Source organism: Vigna unguiculata, chromosome 3 (genome assembly GCF_037176805.1).
Source record: "Vigna unguiculata cultivar grain cowpea cultivar isolate G323 ecotype 2 chromosome 3, ASM3717680v1, whole genome shotgun sequence".
Taxonomy (NCBI): domain Eukaryota; kingdom Viridiplantae; phylum Streptophyta; class Magnoliopsida; order Fabales; family Fabaceae; genus Vigna; species Vigna unguiculata.
The window spans coordinates 69,373,806-69,393,398 of record NC_140794.1 but is presented as its reverse complement, the minus strand read 5'-3'; the positions used below and the strand labels follow the sequence as shown (position 1 = coordinate 69,393,398).

The window sequence follows — 19,593 nt, the reverse complement described above, 5'->3', positions numbered from 1 at the left end:
TCCAAAGAGAAAACAAGATGCTTGTAATCTCATCAATTAAGATGTCGTGGCGGTGTTGTAACTCATTCCATTGTTGGAGAGATTTCATTCCCTCTTTTAAATACTAGCTAGCTTGCTAGCTTTGTTTCCTTCCCTTAGTAACTCAATCCACTCGATTTGATTTGACCATTATCATTCAACTTTGCCTGTCCTTAGTAATATCTCAACTCCCAAATAAAAAAAATTGAAACAAAAAGGTCTGAATATTAGAATAACTTGCATCTATCTAGAAGAGGAGAGGATCCATATCTGGAAATCACATTTGAAGTTTCCATGGGCTTCATTCATTTTTTACAATTTCCAGTGGCAAACTATTTTCCAAAAATATGAAATATCAAGCACAAACAAGCAAATTCCAAAACAGCTTTCCAGTAATTCTTAGATTGAAAAGTAAGTAGCGAGCATCCTGTTTTATTCGTATTTAAGCTTTCAATAAACGCTATCCCATAAAAACATGACATTATAGGCAAACATGAATGCACGTGTAAAACTACGTGCCCAACATATTAAAGAACTCTATCTCGAGCATGATAAGGAGAAAAAAGAAGCTCAGTTATACCACCAGAAGCAAGTTCAAAGTAAGCGATCATCTGACAAAAAAGAAGGACACGAATCGCAAATACCCTTAAAAAATTTTCACACTCGGAATAATAGAGCACCAATTTCAACCATCAGAGTACGCAAAATTAGAAAATAAAAATTGGGAACGGAAAATGAACGTGTGATGAGAACCTCTTATAAAATTTTTATCTTCTTAATCACTCAACCAAAATTCCTAGAGAACAGCAGCAGCAAATAATTAAGAGTTGAAACTTAATTGTTTGATGATTGAGCATCAAGCAGTTGCATTATATATAATACAATCTTGACTGTGGTGATCCTTATGTTGCTTTTCATTTCTCTCTTGTAACTATGCCTAAACAAAATTCTCTATAAAATAATAGAAAGCGCTAAAAGTGTGTTCCATATGATTTATGTATATGGTTTACCTTACAAGGACTTGTACAGCACCACAGTGACATATTTGGCTAGAAACCGATGAGTTGTACCAAGACCAACAACTGTAGGACTGCTCTTTCCTTTCTGCGTGTAAAGATGATTCAGCACTCCATGTTGAGGTCTTGACAAAGGAGGTTGGATTTCCATATTTGTTTCAGCCACATTTAGCAGTGTCATTTGCAAGAGTGGAGGAACCAACGGTGGCTCCTTAGCATAATCTTCAGAACTAAGCTGTAAGTTATCATAGCTCGACTCTGGTGATTGAGGAGGCTCAAAACTAGAAATGCTTCCAATATCTTCAGGAACATAATCCTACACATATATATTACATAACTTTGTTATTCTCAATTTAGCCACCTTCTAGCAGTAAAAGGATGCTAACACTCAATTTTACTCATACAGGATACTCTACAAGATTAATTACTGGCTACTGTTCATGTGTTAATTCAGTCCCATGAGAGAATTTGAAAAATAACTAGCTATGCAAAAATGACATATCAAAACACTTGATATGGAAAACTACTCTACAACAGCCATCGCAAAAATGACATATCAAAACACTTGATATGGAAAACTACTCTACAACAGCCATCACAAAAATCAATTCATGCACATCAAAGTCCGCTATACTATAATCAAAGAAGATTGCCACAGTTACCTAGTTACCAAGTGAAACAAAAGTACCAATAGGCTAGAAGTAGAAGGGGTCGATGCGTCTTGACCCCTCAGGTGCAGCTTTTTTGTATAATAATAATAAAGAAAAGACTTTGAAATACCACCCACCTAATCTAACTTAAATTGTTAGAAGACAAAAATAGAGATAGAAAAAAACAAAATTTCGTTGATTGAATTGAAATGAACAACTATTTTTTGTGTCCTAACAACCAACACAAATATTTTTTGTGTTTTTGAGGTGGTGGTTGGGGTGCTAAAATAGTCAAAAAAGGTTGATTCAAAATAGTCAAAATAGCCCTTGGCAGACTACGGACTCTTACCAGCAAGTAACGCAGGCATTGTAAATTGACCATCAAAATCTTGAATATTTACAATGAACGTTATGTTTGAGTGGTTTACATTGTTAATAAAGGGAAAATGGTTAAATATTTCACAATTTCTTCTTCCAACTTTAAAGCCTTTCTATACTAAGAAGTGTGCTTTCCAGCCTTATTAACTACTTTGATTAGCAAACATATTCGTTATTAGTAGATAATTAACCAATTCGACTTTTATTCTAGCAGGAGAATGACGCAAAAATCAGTATTTAGTTTTCTTTTATTACCCTATCCCCTTTCTTTTCTCAAAGCTTTTTTATGTTACTACCCCGAAGACTATGACCCATTCACTCTCTACTGCACTTCACTTGAACCAAGATTGATCAGAAGCCCATTTCAAGTGGATTCCGTGTCAATAAAGTGATCATTATGTGTTAATATAAAAATAAACAAGCATACTGAATTTAAAGCTTTACAAAATTTGGCTTAGTACTTATCCAAAAAGTAATTAAACACTGATGACTCCAGTAGTATGTTTTTGCTAGAAATGGGATTCAAAACTTTGTGCCATCATCAAGAACTGTTACCATCGAAAAGGAATAGAAAAACACCAAGTTATCATCTCAGAAGCCCTGCTCACTTCCCTTCACAACTCAATGAACGGAAAATATTCACCCGGGACCATAAGACATTGACAAAACATATTCCTGATATGAGTTATGGATCATATTTATCCGAAACAAAATTCTTGCAAGTTAAGAAACGTGGTGCAATCGAAGACTGTAAAAAGGAAGAAAATAAAAACCTTCAGGAAAAACTTAATCGTAGGGTTATATGTAGACCAAAACCGCGGCACTAGCTCCAAGGAAAAGTGAAAATGAACAAAGGTTTCACAATAACAAAGAAGAGAAAAATGCATTCAAATTACTGAAACTTGCCTTTACAATTTAATTTCAGTGGATTTATAATTTTGCACGAGTTCATCCTGTTAAATTAATGATTCTGAACATAAACATACTTATTATCTCAAAACTACATATATAATATATTGACCTTAAAATTTCAAGTTTGTTCGAGTGCAAAACATGTCAATATATATGAAATAATACCTGTAAGTCCAAGATGTTGTAAGCATTCCCGGCATCATCACGGGCCCAAGGCGAGTCTGGAGTATACCTCTTCAGTCCATCCACAATAAATCTGAACTGGTAAACCCCAGATGGCAATACCTTCATTATTGCAAAGTCTTTCCCTGATCTCTGCAGGGGCATTCTGAAAAACAAGGAATATGAGAATCCAAGAAACAGGCAAAGAAGCCATTGAAGACAAGTAAAGAAGATGTTAAAGTTTTTAAACCTTGCTTTCCAATTATCCCACGATCCCTCCACAGCTACTTCCTTTCCACCATAACTCCAAGTAATCATAGTTGGAATTCCCGGTTCACTGAACATATCTTCATACCCTGAAGTTGTCTCCACCGAGGAATAACTGGGGACATGCATCTCCTCAGATGTTTGTAGCGGAACCTCAGGAAGCTACACAAGGGAAAGGGAATTCTGGAGAATTGATGAAAACAGAGAGTCCACGGAAGAGCAGTATACAAAACAGGTAGGAAAAGGGCCACATCGAATCCATTAACAAGAGAACGAAATTGAGAATTGATCTTAGTAAAGAGGAAGTACCAAAACACATGTAAATTAGAAGCAGAAGAGAAGCAACAAGAAATTGAATGAAAATGACTTCTGCTAATTTCGGATATTACTTAGAGAGTGGAAGTACCTGAGGAGTGAATACGAAGGGAGAGATGGTGGGAGGAGAGTGAGGCATCGCGTTCCCATCAGCAGAAGCTTCTTCTGCTTCTTCTTCAGAACCACGCACGTTCACATTACCCATTCTCAACTCAAAGGAAGAATAACCAGTGAAAGCGAAAAAACTGCAACTTAAAGAATAAAAGAAAGAAGAAGAAGAAAAGAAAATTCGCCGATGTGTTTGGAGGGCGGAGCAACACCCTGCAACAGCATCACCACCTCCTCATTTCTTTCTTTTCTTTAAGATCCTTCGTTACTTAACCACCTTTATAAACAAAAACTAAGTGTGTCATTCTTAAAAACTAAAATTTCCAGAACATCCTTAAAAAATATTAAAAGTGCCGTCAAATGGACCGGCTAAGAAATTTAAAACCTTTTTATACTGTAAAATAAGTTTTTAAATTCTATAATTAATCTATGACTCTGATTAATGGGACTATAGAAAAAATCAAACCACTCCGATTCTATAAGAGTTACTTTAAGGATAAATGTAATTTATTGATTGTTTGATCAATTTTCACTTACTAATGAACTATAAATAAAAAAAACTATATTTAAAAATTAAAACAATATGACAAAAATGTCAAGACTCGGTATTAATATATTAATGCTTGTATACTAAAAATAATCAAATGCCCAGTCTCACGCTTATGTTGTCAATCCTCGTACGTGACAATTAAATATTTAATCATATTCACCGCAATTTAATAAATTAAACAATAGTGATATTATATATTATAATAATTATAAAGTTTAATGGGTCGTCTAGGAGGTACAATAATATATTCACCAAACTTTTTTCATGATAAACTCTAGTAATAATTTTTCATACCATACTAAATAAACAAATTTTAAAAATAAATTTTAAGTCTATCTCAACATATAAATTAATATATAAAATTAATTTATAATATATATATATATATATTATAAATTGAACATTAACTTTTATCGATATGGTTATAAAATAAAATTTGTGATTATAAATTTTATTGATAGGAATTATTGATTTGTCCCCTGTGTGTAACTTTTCCTAACATCGAAAGTTTGTATGTGTAATTACCTAAAAAAATAGTATTAAGACTATTAATTCTGCCATTTCATTTGATTATTAACCTAAAGCAAACGGATAAACATGTATATTTACACAACATATACAGTGTACTATTGAATAAATTTCGGCGAAACATAAAAAGGAAATGGCAAAATATAAAAAGGAATTTTAAAATATTTTAAAGAGGACTTACACCACACATACATACAATGCGCATAAAAAATTATATTTTTATTGTCGATTATGCTCTGGATGTAATTTTCTATTACAATTATTATCATAACTGATATAAAAATTAAATTTTATTATTAACTATTTTAAAAAATAAAACTTGATTAATAAAAGTTCTATTTATAATTTTAACATTTTATTAATAAAATAAATTAACATATATACCGTACTATTGAATAAATTTCGGCGGTACAAAAGAAAATTTAAAATATTTTAAAGAGAACTTACACCACACATACACACAATACGCATAAAAAATTATATTTTTATTGTCGATTATGCCCTAAATTGATATAAAATGTGTGATTTTTTATTATAATTATTCTCATAACTGATATAGAAATTAAATTTTATTATTAGTTATTTAAAAAAATGAAACTTTATTAATAAAAGTTCTACTTATAATTTTAACATTTTATTAATAAAATAAATTAACATATATAGTGTACTATTGAATAAATTTCGACGGAATATAAAAAGGAAATTTAAAATATTTTAAAGAGGGCTTACACCACACATACACATAATGTGCATAGAAAATCATATTTTAACATTTTATTAATAAAATAAAGTAGGTTTAATTACTTAGATGGTAACTATTTTAATAGGGGTGTGTCAATCTTGTATCCGTTTTTTAAAAAGTGTCAATTGTATTCCAATTTTTTAAAAAATCTTCAATTAGGTCTCTTTCATATGGAAATGTCTAACACAGTTAATGGCATGCCACATGTTAATATGTGATTTTTTAATTTTTTTTTAATTTTTTTAATTTTTGCAACAAAAAAAAAATGTCACGTGTTAATGTCATTATCTTGATATCAAATTAACTCCCATATAAGTTTCAATTACTCAATTTAGTCCCTACTTATATCTCACAAATTCAATTTTGACCTAATTTTTTTTTAATAATTAAAATCTATTTTTATGAGATTAAAACTAATAAGTATAAATATTTTTTCAAAAATTAAGTATTGATATTTATATTAAAATTTTTTGGTAAAATTCATTTTATTAAGTCATTTTTAATAAAAAATATTAGTATAAATTCATACAAATAAAAATATTGGTTTAAAATTAGTGAAATACAATAATTTTCTATTTTGAAAAAAAAAAGTAATAATCAATAAAACGTGAGTACTTAATAAAAAATAATTAATAAAGTAATATGTTAAAAAGTCATTTTTAATAAAAAATATTAGTATAATATTTATACAAATAATAAATTTGGTCTGAAATGAGATAGAAACGATATAAATATCAATACTTATTTTTTTAAAAATAGTTATACTTAATTAGTTTTTATTTTATTAAAAATTGGGTTACAAAAATATATTAATTATTAAAAAATTTGAGATAAAATTGATTCAGATACATGGAGACTATACTAAATCAGAAAGACATACATGATGACTATTTTAAGATCAACACAATGAAATTTGATACTCACACTAACATGTGACATTGCATTATCACGTGTCACATGTCACATGTCACACTAGAGACTTGATACATGGTATTTTTTTTTTGCAAAAAAAAAAAAACCATAGATTGACATGTGGTATGACGTTAATGATTTCTGTTTGAAAGGGACGTTATTGAAACATTTTTTACAAAAGTTGAGATGTAATTGACACTTTTTAAAAAACTGTTAATTGACACACCTCTACTAAAGTAGGTAATTTCTGAGTAATTAAACCAATAAATTAAAATTTATCTTTAAAGCTACTATTACCTTTAAACAAATTTATAAATATTTAGGATTTTTTGAGTTTCTATTTCTTGTTTCCTATGTTTATATAAAAAAAAATAGTTATTGCTAAAATATAAGAAATGTATCAACTCGTTTTTTTTTTAATTTTTTTATGTTTAAAAATAAAAAATAAAAATTTCAATATTATATAAACAAATATATATATATATATATATATATATATATATATATATATTTATATATACTAATGACGGATCAGACTAATTTAATCTATTTTTGACAAACTAAAAATAAAACGATCAAAAACAGGTCGGACCAGCCAAAACGCCCGTTCTGTCCGTTTGCCACCCCTTGAATACTAAATCAAAAGCTTACAAGAATAAATAGAAATAAATGAATAATTGTTGGAAACGTTATATTTGAGATTTTTCCCGAGAGAGAAATGAGTTGCTACGGAGAACTGGTTTTGGAAATAGACAAACGATAGTTATTGGAGGAATTGGCGTGAGCTTGAAAAGAGAAAGAAACAAAAGCTTGGAAGCAGAAAGGTATGCAGAACTGATTCATCAATCTAGTGTTTCAGTGACACCACCATTTCCTTTTGACTTTCTTAGCCCAGACAAGATTGATGGCTACACATACTGATACAGGGCCCATGCTGGATCCACTACCCACGGGCCCACTCCACTGGGTCCCCGCCATGATGGTTCATGCTATATTCGGCTATGTGCAAAACCATAACCGTCCTTTTTTTCATCGCTCCACCGATTCATTCATCACTGTGGTAGTTTAAGAAATGAGTCACAGATGAGGACAGCGAGAAAGGGTTTTTCAACTTTCAACGTGCGAGAGGCCTTCGATTCGAGTCTTTGAGGCAAAACATCGAACACGTAGCCGACCATTCCCACTTGTCGACATATAGACAGAACCCAGTCACTTCGTGAGTGCCCATTTCATTGTTTTGCCTCCTCCTTTTAGTTTTCTACTGTTGCATTACATTCTTTGAACTTTTGCCAATACCGTTTTACCTGCCAATTGGTTCTGACTTCTCAGACCTTAGTTTTGGGTTCCTGGTTTTGTTCTTGTTCATAGTAATTTCTGGTGACTATGCCAACATAGCTTAATGCTATGTCACATGACATTCTAGATTCATCTGTACCATTGGTTTTATATCCCACAGGAGTTCTGTGCTGAACTTTGGGAGATAAATCCTTCAAAGAAATCAAAAACATCTATTCTTGTTTTTCTTGAACAAATGTAATAGAATTCTTGATATCAGGCAGCACCCAAGTTTTGTTGGCCATTTATTCAATTAAAGAACAAAGTTTGAAGCATGTTATTTATCATGAGACCCCTCTTGATTACTTCTTCCAAAGTCCTTCTTTTCACAGGATATAAACCTTCTAAACACTCCTCTTCCTTGTTGGGGTCTCCAAAACGATGACTACACCATTATCTTCTCCTATTCAAAATCATTTCATATATTCTTTTATGTCACGCATCCATCTTAATATTCTCATTTTTGTCACTCCAACCATTTTTCCTGTCTTTCTAATCTCAACATCCTCTACCATAAAGAAAATATAGCAATATATTAAAATTTGTTTGAGTTTGGTAGGTATTTTGCTCTCACAAATAACCCTAAACGTCTCTCTCCATTTTAGCAATCTCAATTGTGACATCCCCTATCATTATCATTTTATAGTATTGAACTTAGACATATGTATGACATTTTTCTCATACTTTTAATTTCAAGTCGCATTCATCTTATATCTTACGAAAATTATAGTGTACATTCTCTGTCTTGTTCCTTCTTAAGAAGAAATTCTTCGTTTCGAAAGTTCATGTTGAGAGTTAATTGTTTCCCTTGATTTATCAACTAAAACCTTATTGCCCGCAGAAAGCATGTGTAAGGGACAAACTTTTTTATGCCCCTAGTAATCATATTCTTGATTATATTAAACAAGGTCTTTTTAAGGTTGAGACCTGTTCATAATTTAGAATCTTCAGTACTCTTGCCTGTGGGTTTACAAAGTTCTCAATAACACTTCTCTTGACACTTGACATGAGTTTTTTTCCAAGTCAATAAAATCTAAAATTAAATAAAATCAAAGAGACAATGTTAATTAAATTACAAATTAATAAATTTGCAAAAGACAAAAGTGTTTAAAATTAAAAAATATACTCAAATACCGAACTTCTTTTTTAAGGGGAATCTTAGGCTACATTTTACTTCTCTCATTATACTGTTTAATTCAACTCAAGTTTTAGTTCGTGACGTGTCACCAAAAATTTCCCTTTTCATTTTTAATATTTTACAAGCTTATATATCTTAGGTCATTTGACTAAATTACTAGAAGACAAGAATTCAACATTGATATCTTGATGGACAAGAGATAAAGTGTAAAAGACATTTGGAACCTCAACTATCTATGTCTGGTCTTGTGTTGAGCTAGAATCTTTGTCGAATAGTTAAGTTTTGTTTATAAAATGTATTTATTTTCTTTTAGTGCAACTTTGGATTAAATAATCTCAAGTAAAATTATATATATATATATATATATATATATATAATGTTTGAAAAAAAATAATTTCCTAAAATGAATATACAGTAAAATATGCCCTTATTAATGGCACTTAAGGCTTTTTTCTATGCAAAACATATTGCCATAAAATATTTCCTTATAGTTTGGATTATTTTGAAAGTATATATTGAGTGTTTGAAAGAGGGAAAAGAAGAAAGATAGCATGATTCTCTATTTGTCTCTTTGATCTATTTGCTATCTTGATCTGACTATAAACTTAATAGTCTAAACATTCATAGATTAATTGTAGTGTAGGTCATTATTGTTTTAATTGAGTCACTTTTTTTATTTTATATATATATATATATATATATATATATATATATATATATTGCTTTTCTATATTTCCAATTTTATTTTTTACGTTAATGTTTTTGGTTGTGAAATCATATTATAACATTAAAATATTAAAAGTAAAATAAAAAAATAGTTTGTAATGATTTGACTCATTTAGAAGATATTTGGCGTAAATAAACCTTTTTTATATTTGGAAATTATGTATTTGACTAATCTAATCATGAGATGTGTTAATGTATATGTTACCTGCAACAGCAGGTTTTCAGAAAGACTTGAGACTCCACATCTCTTGAACAATATCTTGCAAAATGAATGTTAGTTGAGCTAAATTAAGGTTGAGAGAGTAGACACAAAATTTCAAGGTCCCCGTGGTGGATATTGCAAGTGGGCACAACTGGTTTGAAAAATAGTATGAAGGAACAATTCCTATGAACTTCTCAACTACATCACCAAACACTGGTCTTTTACAAAAGTGAAAGAGAATGTAATTATGCACAAAGACAGTTTTAAAAGCAACGCATGCAACCCAATACGGTGACTTTAAGCGCCATCCTAATGAGGCATGGTTGAAGATTCATGTTTGCGTGGTGTGAGTGCAGTGGATTGGAAGTTAATTAAGTGGCATGCTGGATCCTTATGTTTCCAGCATTGTAAGTGCGAATGCCATTGCCAAAGGAAGAGAGGCTGAGTTCCTTCTGTTTCTTCACACCAACTGCTCGACAAAATGATCGCTTTGGAATCCGATGGATTTTTACTGAACATACCTTTTCCAAGTTAGGAATAGCATGAAGGTGAGAAGGGAGATCAACTATGAACTCTCCAAATTCATCAGTTACACCTCTTGCTACCACTGACCCTTTCCCCTTCCACTTTCTCCCATGGCTGTCACACTTCAAACCAACCCAAGCTCCTGCATCAAATCATAATTTAACCACCCCAATGAGAAAAAAATTATTCATTTATCATCGTATGTATAATCAAGAATAGTGTTTGTTTATATTTTTCCATTGGTGGGGTGGAAAAGAATTTTCCTTCATCTACTATTTGACATGAAAGGTTGGGACTCGTTGTCATTGTATTTTATGCCTGCCATCCATTAATTTGCTTTTTCATTTATGTTACAATCAAACACAGACAGCTGATCAATAATGACCAAAGAGATTTAGTGAATTATAATCAAAACTTGTGTTGTTTTCCGAAGCAGAAATTCTACCAAACAAGCCTTCGCTTGCCACCAAAACAATGCAACACCAACTGCAGATCTTCAGTTGTGCAGCATTACAATTTGTTTTCAGACAATACTTTTATAGTATTTTGGAAAAACATTATAATCGATTCTTCTCTCTACCAAAACCATTTAGTCATAGGAAAACATTGATAATGGAGATACCAAATCCATTAACTCATTGTGTAATATTATTAGAAACATCTGCTTCTTCCTTTACTTTCAACCTGCTCCACACAAAACACACCACTCCCCCAAACACGCATTTCTTCTCATCTGACATGCGTCTGAATATATATCTTCTTAGTTTGACATATAAACTTGGAACATGCAAGTTCCTAATTACCTATTAACATGCCATTTAATGTAACTCATATTTGCATGCTACAAACTTATATATATAATTCTGAGTAAATCTTAAATGTAACTCAATAATATGAAATCGACTTATAATATAAAATTGTTTTATCTGTAATTGATATAATCGATATAAAATCTGACATAACATGTACTAACTAAAGTTGAAGATATGTAGGTTTGGAAATCCAGGTACCTTGCAGTGGCCATGCATGAGGTTGGTGTGGTGCCTGACAAGTAACTGAACCTGTGATGAGGACTGTGGATAGCTTCTCCTCTCCATAGCCTGCAATGTGCACCACTTCATCTCTGTTTGATAATAACTCTAACAAAGGGTTGTCCTCTCCAGCGGCCAGAGATGCAAGCACGAAGATGAAAAGTAGCATGACAAGGGTGTGGCAGCCGCATGAGTAGCTCATCATCTTTGTGTTCATTTGTTTATCAACTTTGGCTACTTTAAGAAACATATATATATTTTGAATCCTCTCCAGAGACAACACAATACAAATTATGAGGTGCTACTTCCTTTGCATTTATATATAAGCCTCTGTGTGATTCCATTGCCTTCTCAAATTTCCCAAACTGCCCCTGTAGGTTTGACTTTGATGTTTAGTTAACCTATCCCATTTATTAATTAATCAAATATTACGTCTTAATGTGTCAAAACCAAATTTATTGGTTGAAAATAAAAAGAGAGATAACGGTGGTGTAATAAGGAAAATATTTTTTTTACTATTAAATTTTGACAACTTTCTCTTATTACATTATGTGTCATTTTTTAAATGGTTTTCCATTTTTTTTATTTTTTCATTCTCGATATTTCAAAATCACTTAAAAATTATCATCTTATGTTCTAAGAGAAAGTTGTCAAAATTTAGTAGTCAAAATATCATTTTCGGTGTAATAAATACTTTACTAATATTTCCCTTTGAAACATCACTGGTTAATTTCATGGAGCATAATAAATTATAGTAATGTGTAATGAGTTTCTTTAATGCTTGATGTTAAAGGGATTAACATTGGTATAAAGATAGAAAAATTAGGTTGGAGAAAAGGAATGCGAATAAGAGAAGAAAGAAGTTGGAAGTTAGAAAAGGAAGTTATAAGGTATGAGGTATGAGGTTGGTGGCCTACTATATATTATCGTCTACTGCTACGTATATATTCTGAATTTAATTATTTCTTCTGTTAATAAAATTAGTTTAAGAGTGAACTACGGATGCCAATACGCATAAATGTAATTTTTTTTCTCTCATTTTTATCTTTATTTCAATTAAATAACGGTTATATATTTACTCATTCCAAATATTAATTAAATAATTTTTTGAAAAAAATAAAAAAGATATACATATACTTTTTTCAATGTTAAATATTAAAAAAATTATAATTATATAAATATAAAATAAAAAAGTATAAAATGATAATTAAATAAAATATAAAATATGTATCTTAGGAATAAATTACAAAACTAAAAAGCAAATAAAAATTTATCAAAAAATTTCCTAACAAAATAAATATATTTATAATTTAAAATAAAGATAAATATAAAAATAAAAATAAAAATTAAAACGTGTATAAAAATGGAATAAAAATATATTTATACTCATTCTCAACGTCATTTAATTTAAAAAATCAAATATTATTAGTCATCCTACCAATGGATTTGAATAACATCCACGAATGACAGGCATATAGATAATGTTGGTGGCATAACTTTGACCATATATTTTTTTTCAAGCCTGTTTCAACTACACATTGCAGGTCAACAATTATGGTGTACGGCTATAGCTAATTTAAAAGCAATAACTAGTATTAACTCTCAGGAACATAATCTATTGATAAAAAAATATGACACGATAGAAATGATGAAGCATAAGGTATTAAAATAAAAGAGTTATGATATGTTAACAAAATATTTTAACAAGGTTTTGATAAACTTTCTTATTTAGGTAAAAAAATATTATTTTATTATTTTATTTTAATTAAAAAATAAAAATTTAATCAAATTTAATTCTATTTTTAGAAACTTTGTTAACTTTGTCAAAATTTTGTTTGTCAAGAGATAATTTTCCTTAAAATAATACTTGGATTTTGCTATTAAATATTTAATGTTTGAAACATGTATTTCAAAAACAAAACTGAAAATGGATTAAGTTGGAAATTTAATACTTGATTAAAAATAAGAAAGTTGAATAATAATATAATGTAAAAGATCGAAGGTGATGTCAATCTGAGAAAGTTAAACAATATATAAAATAAAAGACCCATAAACCCATTGTAGAGGGTCAATTCCTTATGTACGGGTCGAACTCATGTTTCATTGGTTTGTATCTTTCTAGTTGAAAGACTCATTAGGTTAGAGGTGTGTTAGTGTTGATCTTTCGAGAGAGGATAACCAAATAGATACAACATCAATGAGATATGAGCTCAACCCACACATAAGGGATTGACACCACTCTTAATCCAAAACCTTAAGACGATGGATTTATAGATCTTCATTCTTATATGGTGCTCAACTTTTATTTGATACTCATTTTTATTCAATATGAAATTTAGACTCACACTTAGATTCTCAAATGTTAGTGGGTTAGATTGTTAGATTGTTAAATATTTTTAAAAAGTTCAATTTTTTATTATATAAAATTAATACAAATCAATATATTTGTGTCATTTTTTAAATCATAAAATAAAATAAACTAATTAAAAAAAGAGTGGCAATTTTGAAATTTTTGTAAATTTATAGGCTTCTGTTCCTTAACAACTAAAGGTTATAGTAGAATATGCTTCAGTTACGTCAACGATCGAGTCTATAAAATTTACAAAATTGTCACTGCGTTTTTATGTGTCATTTGCTCTAAAACCAAATCATATCACCCGAGTTAAAAGTCAAAACTGCATTAGTAAATTACGACTCAAAATGATAAAATTTAATAACATATAAGATAAAAAAAGAAAAAACACAAACCGATTATAGAGTGTCAATTCTTTGTGTACGGGTCAGACTCATACCTTATTGGTATTATATCCTTCAGGTTGAAAGATCCCATTAGGTTAGAGGTGCGTTAGTGGGTCAAATTCTTAAATATTTTTTAAAAATTTGAATTTCATTATATAAAATTAATCGATATATTTGTGAAATTTTTTATATCATATTAATAATATAGTCTAAATTTAGTATTGATTGTCATTATTGGTGCTAAGGAAGTTAAATTCATAAAACAAATTCACATTATATATATATATATAAAACTTTTTAAATTCATAAAACAAATTCACATTATATATATATATATATATAAAACTTTTTAAGAATATTAATATTTAAAAAATAATACATCCTTTATTATATATTTATTCAAAATCTGTTATTAAATATAAATTAATTATTACAAAATACAGTATATGCATGTAATCATTAAAAATGTTATTCATTTTATTTATTAAATAATTAATTAATATTACACTTAATAACGAATTCAATATATGTATTTAACAACCACAATAATATTATGTGTTGTATTTATTAAATATACACGTGCATTTAATATAATAAGTTAATGGTTGAGAGGCGACGAGTAGTAGTTATAAGCTATCCATCGTTTTACTTAGTATTTGTTCCTTTATTTATTTTGTTACTTGTTTAGTATTGTTAGAAAAATGTTTATAATTTTTTTATATTCGTGTGTATTTATAAATATAATGAATATTTTTTATTTATTCATGAATATCTCTGTCAATACAAAGTATTCATATAATTCTTATAAATATAATTTTATTTATTATCCTTAATAGGTGATATCCATAAATTAGATTTCTATGAATCAAGTATTCGTTTTCATTAACTAATAATAAGCCGATAACAAAAATATTTTCACACATTATTCATACTTATCCATTAAAAGTACTTATTTAATATTCGTGGTAGATTTTATCACAGACATATGCATGGTGCACTTCTTTTTATTGTCTCTATTATTAACGTTGAAATGATGTTTACTTGTGTTATTTAGAGACAAAACACATTCATACCAAACACCACTAAAAAGATATAACTCAAAAAGATTTATTTTTGTAGATATTTTGAAGTAAAAATTTTGATCAACTAACAAAATCACATTCTCTTTTAAATTTTGGAATGCGCCTGTAAATTTTATAAAATTCAAAAGTGTAATCCTGATTTATAATCTATTATGTATTTCTAACATATTTGTTGGATTTTAAAATTCAAAATGTATTTTTGAATTACAGAATTTAAAAACGTAATATAAATTTTATAATCTAGATTATAAATTTTGTAATTTAAAATATGTTTTTGAATATATTTTAAATTATATAATTTGTAATATTTTTTAAATTTATAATTAAAATATATAGGTTGAGAATTCAAGTGTGAGTTTAAGTCTCACATTGAATAAGTATGACAAAGTTGAGCAACATATAAAGAATAAAGACCCATAAATTTATTGTCTTGAAATTTTTTATTAAGAGTGATGACAATTTTTTATTAGCGGGTTAGAGTCATGTTGTGTTGTATTTTTCTGTGATCTTCCATCAAAAGATTCAACAATATATATATATATATATATATATATATATATATATATATATATATATTTATATATATAATTTCAAATTATAATTTAAAATAGAATTATTAATTATACAACATATAATATTTTAAATATATATATATATATATATATATATATATATATATATATGAATAATTAATTTGAACACTTGTTACGCATATAAAAGTGCAGAAAAAAGATATGGAGCTGCTAAATCTGATACTCATATACAGCTTTTGTTTGATAAAAGAAATTTGATATATAGATCTACTATAATAAAGCAAATGTAGGAAGAATTTTTAACACAACTTAAAGTATAATTCTCTCTATTTTAAATTTAGACAAATATTTTAAAAATAGGAATGTGAATCCATATAATTTGTACTGTGAAAATTCACCATATTTTTTATGATCTAGTGTCTATTTAAAGAATACGTAAAAATACATTTATTAAAATAACATAATTATATAGTATGTAGTAAAATAGTACGGAATTTTTATATGGTATGTGATGTAATATGATATATTCTTATGTGTTTCTCCATATATTATTTAATTAATAATCATTTTTCTTTTTACTTAATTATTTGTGAGCTTTTAGCGTGTAAAGATACGGTAGTGTGTTCACTTGAGGGAAAGTATCTGAGAGGGCGTGAGTGAATGGGTTTGAGTGGATTTAAGAGTGAATTATGTGTTATTTAAGGGATTTAGAGATGATTGTAAGTAAATTTAGAAGTAATTTTTGTGAAAGTTTGTGAGAGATTTGATTGATGTTATAAATTAAAAAATATGTTTTAATAGAAGTATAAGTGAGATTACCATTTTGTCTTTCACTTAATAAGTAGTATAAATTGATATTTGTATGAATAAATCTATTTTCATAATTTTTTAACCACTAAAATTGAAACAAAAAATTATGAAAGAAAATTTTTTTAACTCATTCCATGACATGGAGATCGGATCCCAACTAAGTCCCCACATATCTGTTCCATTACAATGGGGATCAGATCTCTCACAAACAAACCCCCACAAATCTTTCATTACAGACCATGCTACCTTACCAACATGCATGTGAAAAAAGAGGATAAAATTGACATTAACTAAGTGAATCTACTCAAATCATTGCATATTAGACGAGATTATATTCCTACTATATCTGGCTAATCACCACATTGCTTTCCTCTAAAAACTTGCCAAACGAACACATAAAATATTACCTAATCCGTCTTCGCTTTACCACTCAACATCAAATGAACACACTCTAAGCTTCTATTAAAGAAATGTGAAACATAGAATTACATTTTTAATAAAAAAGATTCATTTTTTCTTTAATATATCATGAAAAGTTAACCATTATTTTTATAGCTCTTGATAATAAGGAGTGTTAAATTGATTTAGTTAATCTTTTTTACTAAATAGTCACACAAACTAAACATAAAATTGAAATAGGGTATTGTTTAGTTTTGTTCAAATTTAATATAAACTATAATTATTGTGTAATTGATTGAGATGTTTTTTATTTCATTTTTCTTACCCATTATAGTTATTCTGTTTATATTTATTTTTATTAGTGAAATATAATATTTTATTATTAAAATCAGTAATTCATGGTATTTACATTTTCAAACATAACAGGATAGATGTTGCCATTAGATGCTGAGTCACCAAAAAATGTGCGCCTTTTCTGATTTCTGTCTTTCAATGTAAATAAAATAAAATATGTTTTAATTCAAGAAAACCCACAAGTTTTTTTTTTTTTTTTATTTTATTATTATTAACAGGACCCAGAGCTGCAAAAGGTTTGTTAAACTTACACGTGAAGGAGCTATCTCCTCCATCAACGGCCTAAAACCATTCACATGGCACAACAATAATGGTCAACAGAATGAAACAAAATAAAACCTCAAATAATATAAACATTATGATAGTTTAAGTAAGCTTCCTTGTTAACTCAATCCTCTTATCCAACCTAAAAAAATGACATTTTATATGTCTCTATTCAAATAACCCAACCAACCTTATTAACTTTTCTCCCTCTAAACACCTAACTTCTTCTTTAAACTAATCAATTAATTTACCTCACTATTCACCTATACACCACATTTCATAATAGTACACATACCCTACCATGATATTTTTTAATTTACAATTTGAAGTGATATATTTTTAAATGATTTTTAATATAAGAAAATAAAAAATCACTTAAAGATGTTATCTGAAATAATAAGAAAAACGTCGTTAAAATTTAGTTGTTAAAATATATTTTTCTTTATGATAACGAAAATGGATATAAATGCACATATTACAAGATTGTTCTAGTTGAAACCATCTTAAATAGTATATATAATTATGTTAAACACGGATATAAAGAGAAATAAGACGTATATATGTATGTGTATGTAAGTAATAAGGTTGTGTTTGGTGGGTGAGTGAGTGTTTGCATAGTGATAGTATGATGGCTGAATCTGATAACGAGTCAGGAGGAGGAAAGAATGAATCTTCAATTTGCAGAGAGCAAGACAGGCTCCTTCCCATAGCCAACGTGGGAAGGATCATGAAGAAGGTGTTACCGGGCAACGCTAAGATTTCCAAAGAATCAAAAGAAACCATGCAAGAGTGTGTGTCAGAGTTCATCAGTTTTGTAACAGGAGAGGCTTCTGATAAGTGTCAGAAAGAGAAAAGAAAAACCATCAACGGTGATGATCTTCTGTGGGCCATGGCCTCACTTGGCTTTGAAGATTATGCAGAGCCCCTCAAAGCTTATCTGCACAAGTACAGGGAGATGGAAGGGGAAAAAACTGCTATGATTGGGAAGCACCATGGCCTTTATGCAAATCCACTGTGATCATATATTCATGATCATCATATAAAAAAGTTTGTTGTTTCTATTTCTGCTGTTATTGTGAATATAGGTAATACTTATGGATGCTTATAGGGATTTAGGATCTTTATCATATTCCTTTTCATCTTAGTTTGCTGCAGGGACAGGAACTAAGAGTAGGAATTGTTAGGCTTGTTTCAATTGCAATATACTATGTATACATTCCAATTTCTAAGTGGTTTGCATTTGAGGTTTAAATAATGAAAGAGGGTGAAATATTTAAGCTGCAAATATTTCCAAAAGTTTTCTAGTTTTTCCATTTCCAGTAGGTGACTTGATAGACATCCTCTGCGTTGCTTTGACAAGTACTGTTTGTAGTTACTGCTTTACCTTTACTTCAGAAAAAGAACAATCCAATACTATCATATTAATCTTATATGACATATATAATTTGAGTGCTATTAACTCTTTATTGTAAATTAAAAATTTCAGCTATATATTGTGTGAAGATTGGTCAAAAACATGGTACCGCAGTGTAAAATGATTTACAGATATGGAGTATTGCAGATTAGGTTATGGCTGAGCTTATAAGTAAAAAACTGGAAGGACTTTGAAATACTTTGAAGAGACATGAATGTTTTAAATATGTCAATCTTTAACTGATAGGAATGAATGTAATGGTAAACTGAACTACAAGTTCAGAGGATCAAAACTTAAACCCTTATTATACGAGGTAACGAATGGATAATTTTATTCCCATGACACCTTTTTACAATATTTTTTTCGTGAATGTTATGCAACATCTTTTACAATTAAGAAATAAATCGAGCGTGAATAAATAATCATGAAATAAAAGGAGTAATATAATTGAGAAAAATAAAAGCAAAAAATCAGTGGTAAGAG

General features: G+C 28.8%; 3 protein-coding genes and 1 long non-coding RNA gene across 5 annotated transcripts; 2 read left to right on the top strand and 2 right to left on the bottom strand.

Annotated features, from left to right (window-relative positions):
- Positions 1–838: 838 nt before the first annotated feature.
- On the bottom strand, positions 839–4,145 carry LOC114176873 (SNF1-related protein kinase regulatory subunit beta-2-like). Of its 2 annotated transcripts, none has more exons than XM_028062056.2 (4): positions 3,810–4,145; positions 3,387–3,565; positions 3,140–3,302; positions 839–1,350 (listed from the first exon to the last, which is right to left on the bottom strand). In XM_028062056.2, the coding sequence occupies exons 1-4, from the start codon at positions 3,921–3,923 to the stop codon at positions 1,030–1,032; spliced, it is 777 nt and encodes a 258-aa protein (XP_027917857.1). In that variant the 5' UTR covers positions 3,924–4,145; the 3' UTR covers positions 839–1,029. The 2 variants fall into 2 exon arrangements, with proteins under 2 accessions (XP_027917857.1, XP_027917858.1); XM_028062057.2 differs by having other exon boundaries at positions 3,387–3,586; positions 3,810–4,141.
- Positions 4,146–7,257: 3,112 nt separating this feature from the next.
- On the top strand, positions 7,258–11,864 carry LOC146888038 (uncharacterized). The gene is made up of 3 exons (XR_014993575.1): positions 7,258–7,382; positions 7,485–7,774; positions 11,477–11,864. It is a non-coding gene; the product is annotated as an uncharacterized LOC146888038 (long non-coding RNA).
- Positions 10,072–11,765, bottom strand: LOC114176964 (uncharacterized). Its single transcript, XM_028062166.2, has 2 exons — positions 11,495–11,765; positions 10,072–10,626 (listed from the first exon to the last, which is right to left on the bottom strand). The coding sequence occupies exons 1-2, from the start codon at positions 11,763–11,765 to the stop codon at positions 10,331–10,333; spliced, it is 567 nt and encodes a 188-aa protein (XP_027917967.1). The 3' UTR covers positions 10,072–10,330.
- Positions 11,865–18,229: 6,365 nt separating the features above from the next.
- LOC114176807 (nuclear transcription factor Y subunit B-3-like) lies at positions 18,230–18,981 on the top strand. Its single transcript, XM_028061970.2, has one exon. The coding sequence runs from the start codon at positions 18,322–18,324 to the stop codon at positions 18,712–18,714; it is 393 nt and encodes a 130-aa protein (XP_027917771.1). The 5' UTR covers positions 18,230–18,321; the 3' UTR covers positions 18,715–18,981.
- The last annotated feature ends 612 nt before the right edge of the window (positions 18,982–19,593 follow it).

Excerpts from the sequence above, each read along its gene's own strand:
- LOC114176807 (XM_028061970.2), top strand. The coding sequence starts at position 18,322 with ATGATGGCTGAATCTGATAACGAGTCAGGAGGAGGAAAGAATGAATCT.
- LOC114176964 (XM_028062166.2), bottom strand. The coding sequence starts at position 11,765 with ATGTTTCTTAAAGTAGCCAAAGTTGATAAACAAATGAACACAAAGATG. Across the intron at positions 10,627-11,494 it reads TCATGCATGGCCACTGCAAG|GAGCTTGGGTTGGTTTGAAG; the intron begins GTACCTGGATTT and ends GATTTGATGCAG.
- LOC114176873 (XM_028062056.2), bottom strand. The coding sequence starts at position 3,923 with ATGGGTAATGTGAACGTGCGTGGTTCTGAAGAAGAAGCAGAAGAAGCT. Across the intron at positions 3,303-3,386 it reads TGGGATAATTGGAAAGCAAG|AATGCCCCTGCAGAGATCAG; the intron begins GTTTAAAAACTT and ends CTTGTTTTTCAG. Across the intron at positions 1,351-3,139 it reads ACAACATCTTGGACTTACAG|GATTATGTTCCTGAAGATAT; the intron begins GTATTATTTCAT and ends ATATATGTGTAG.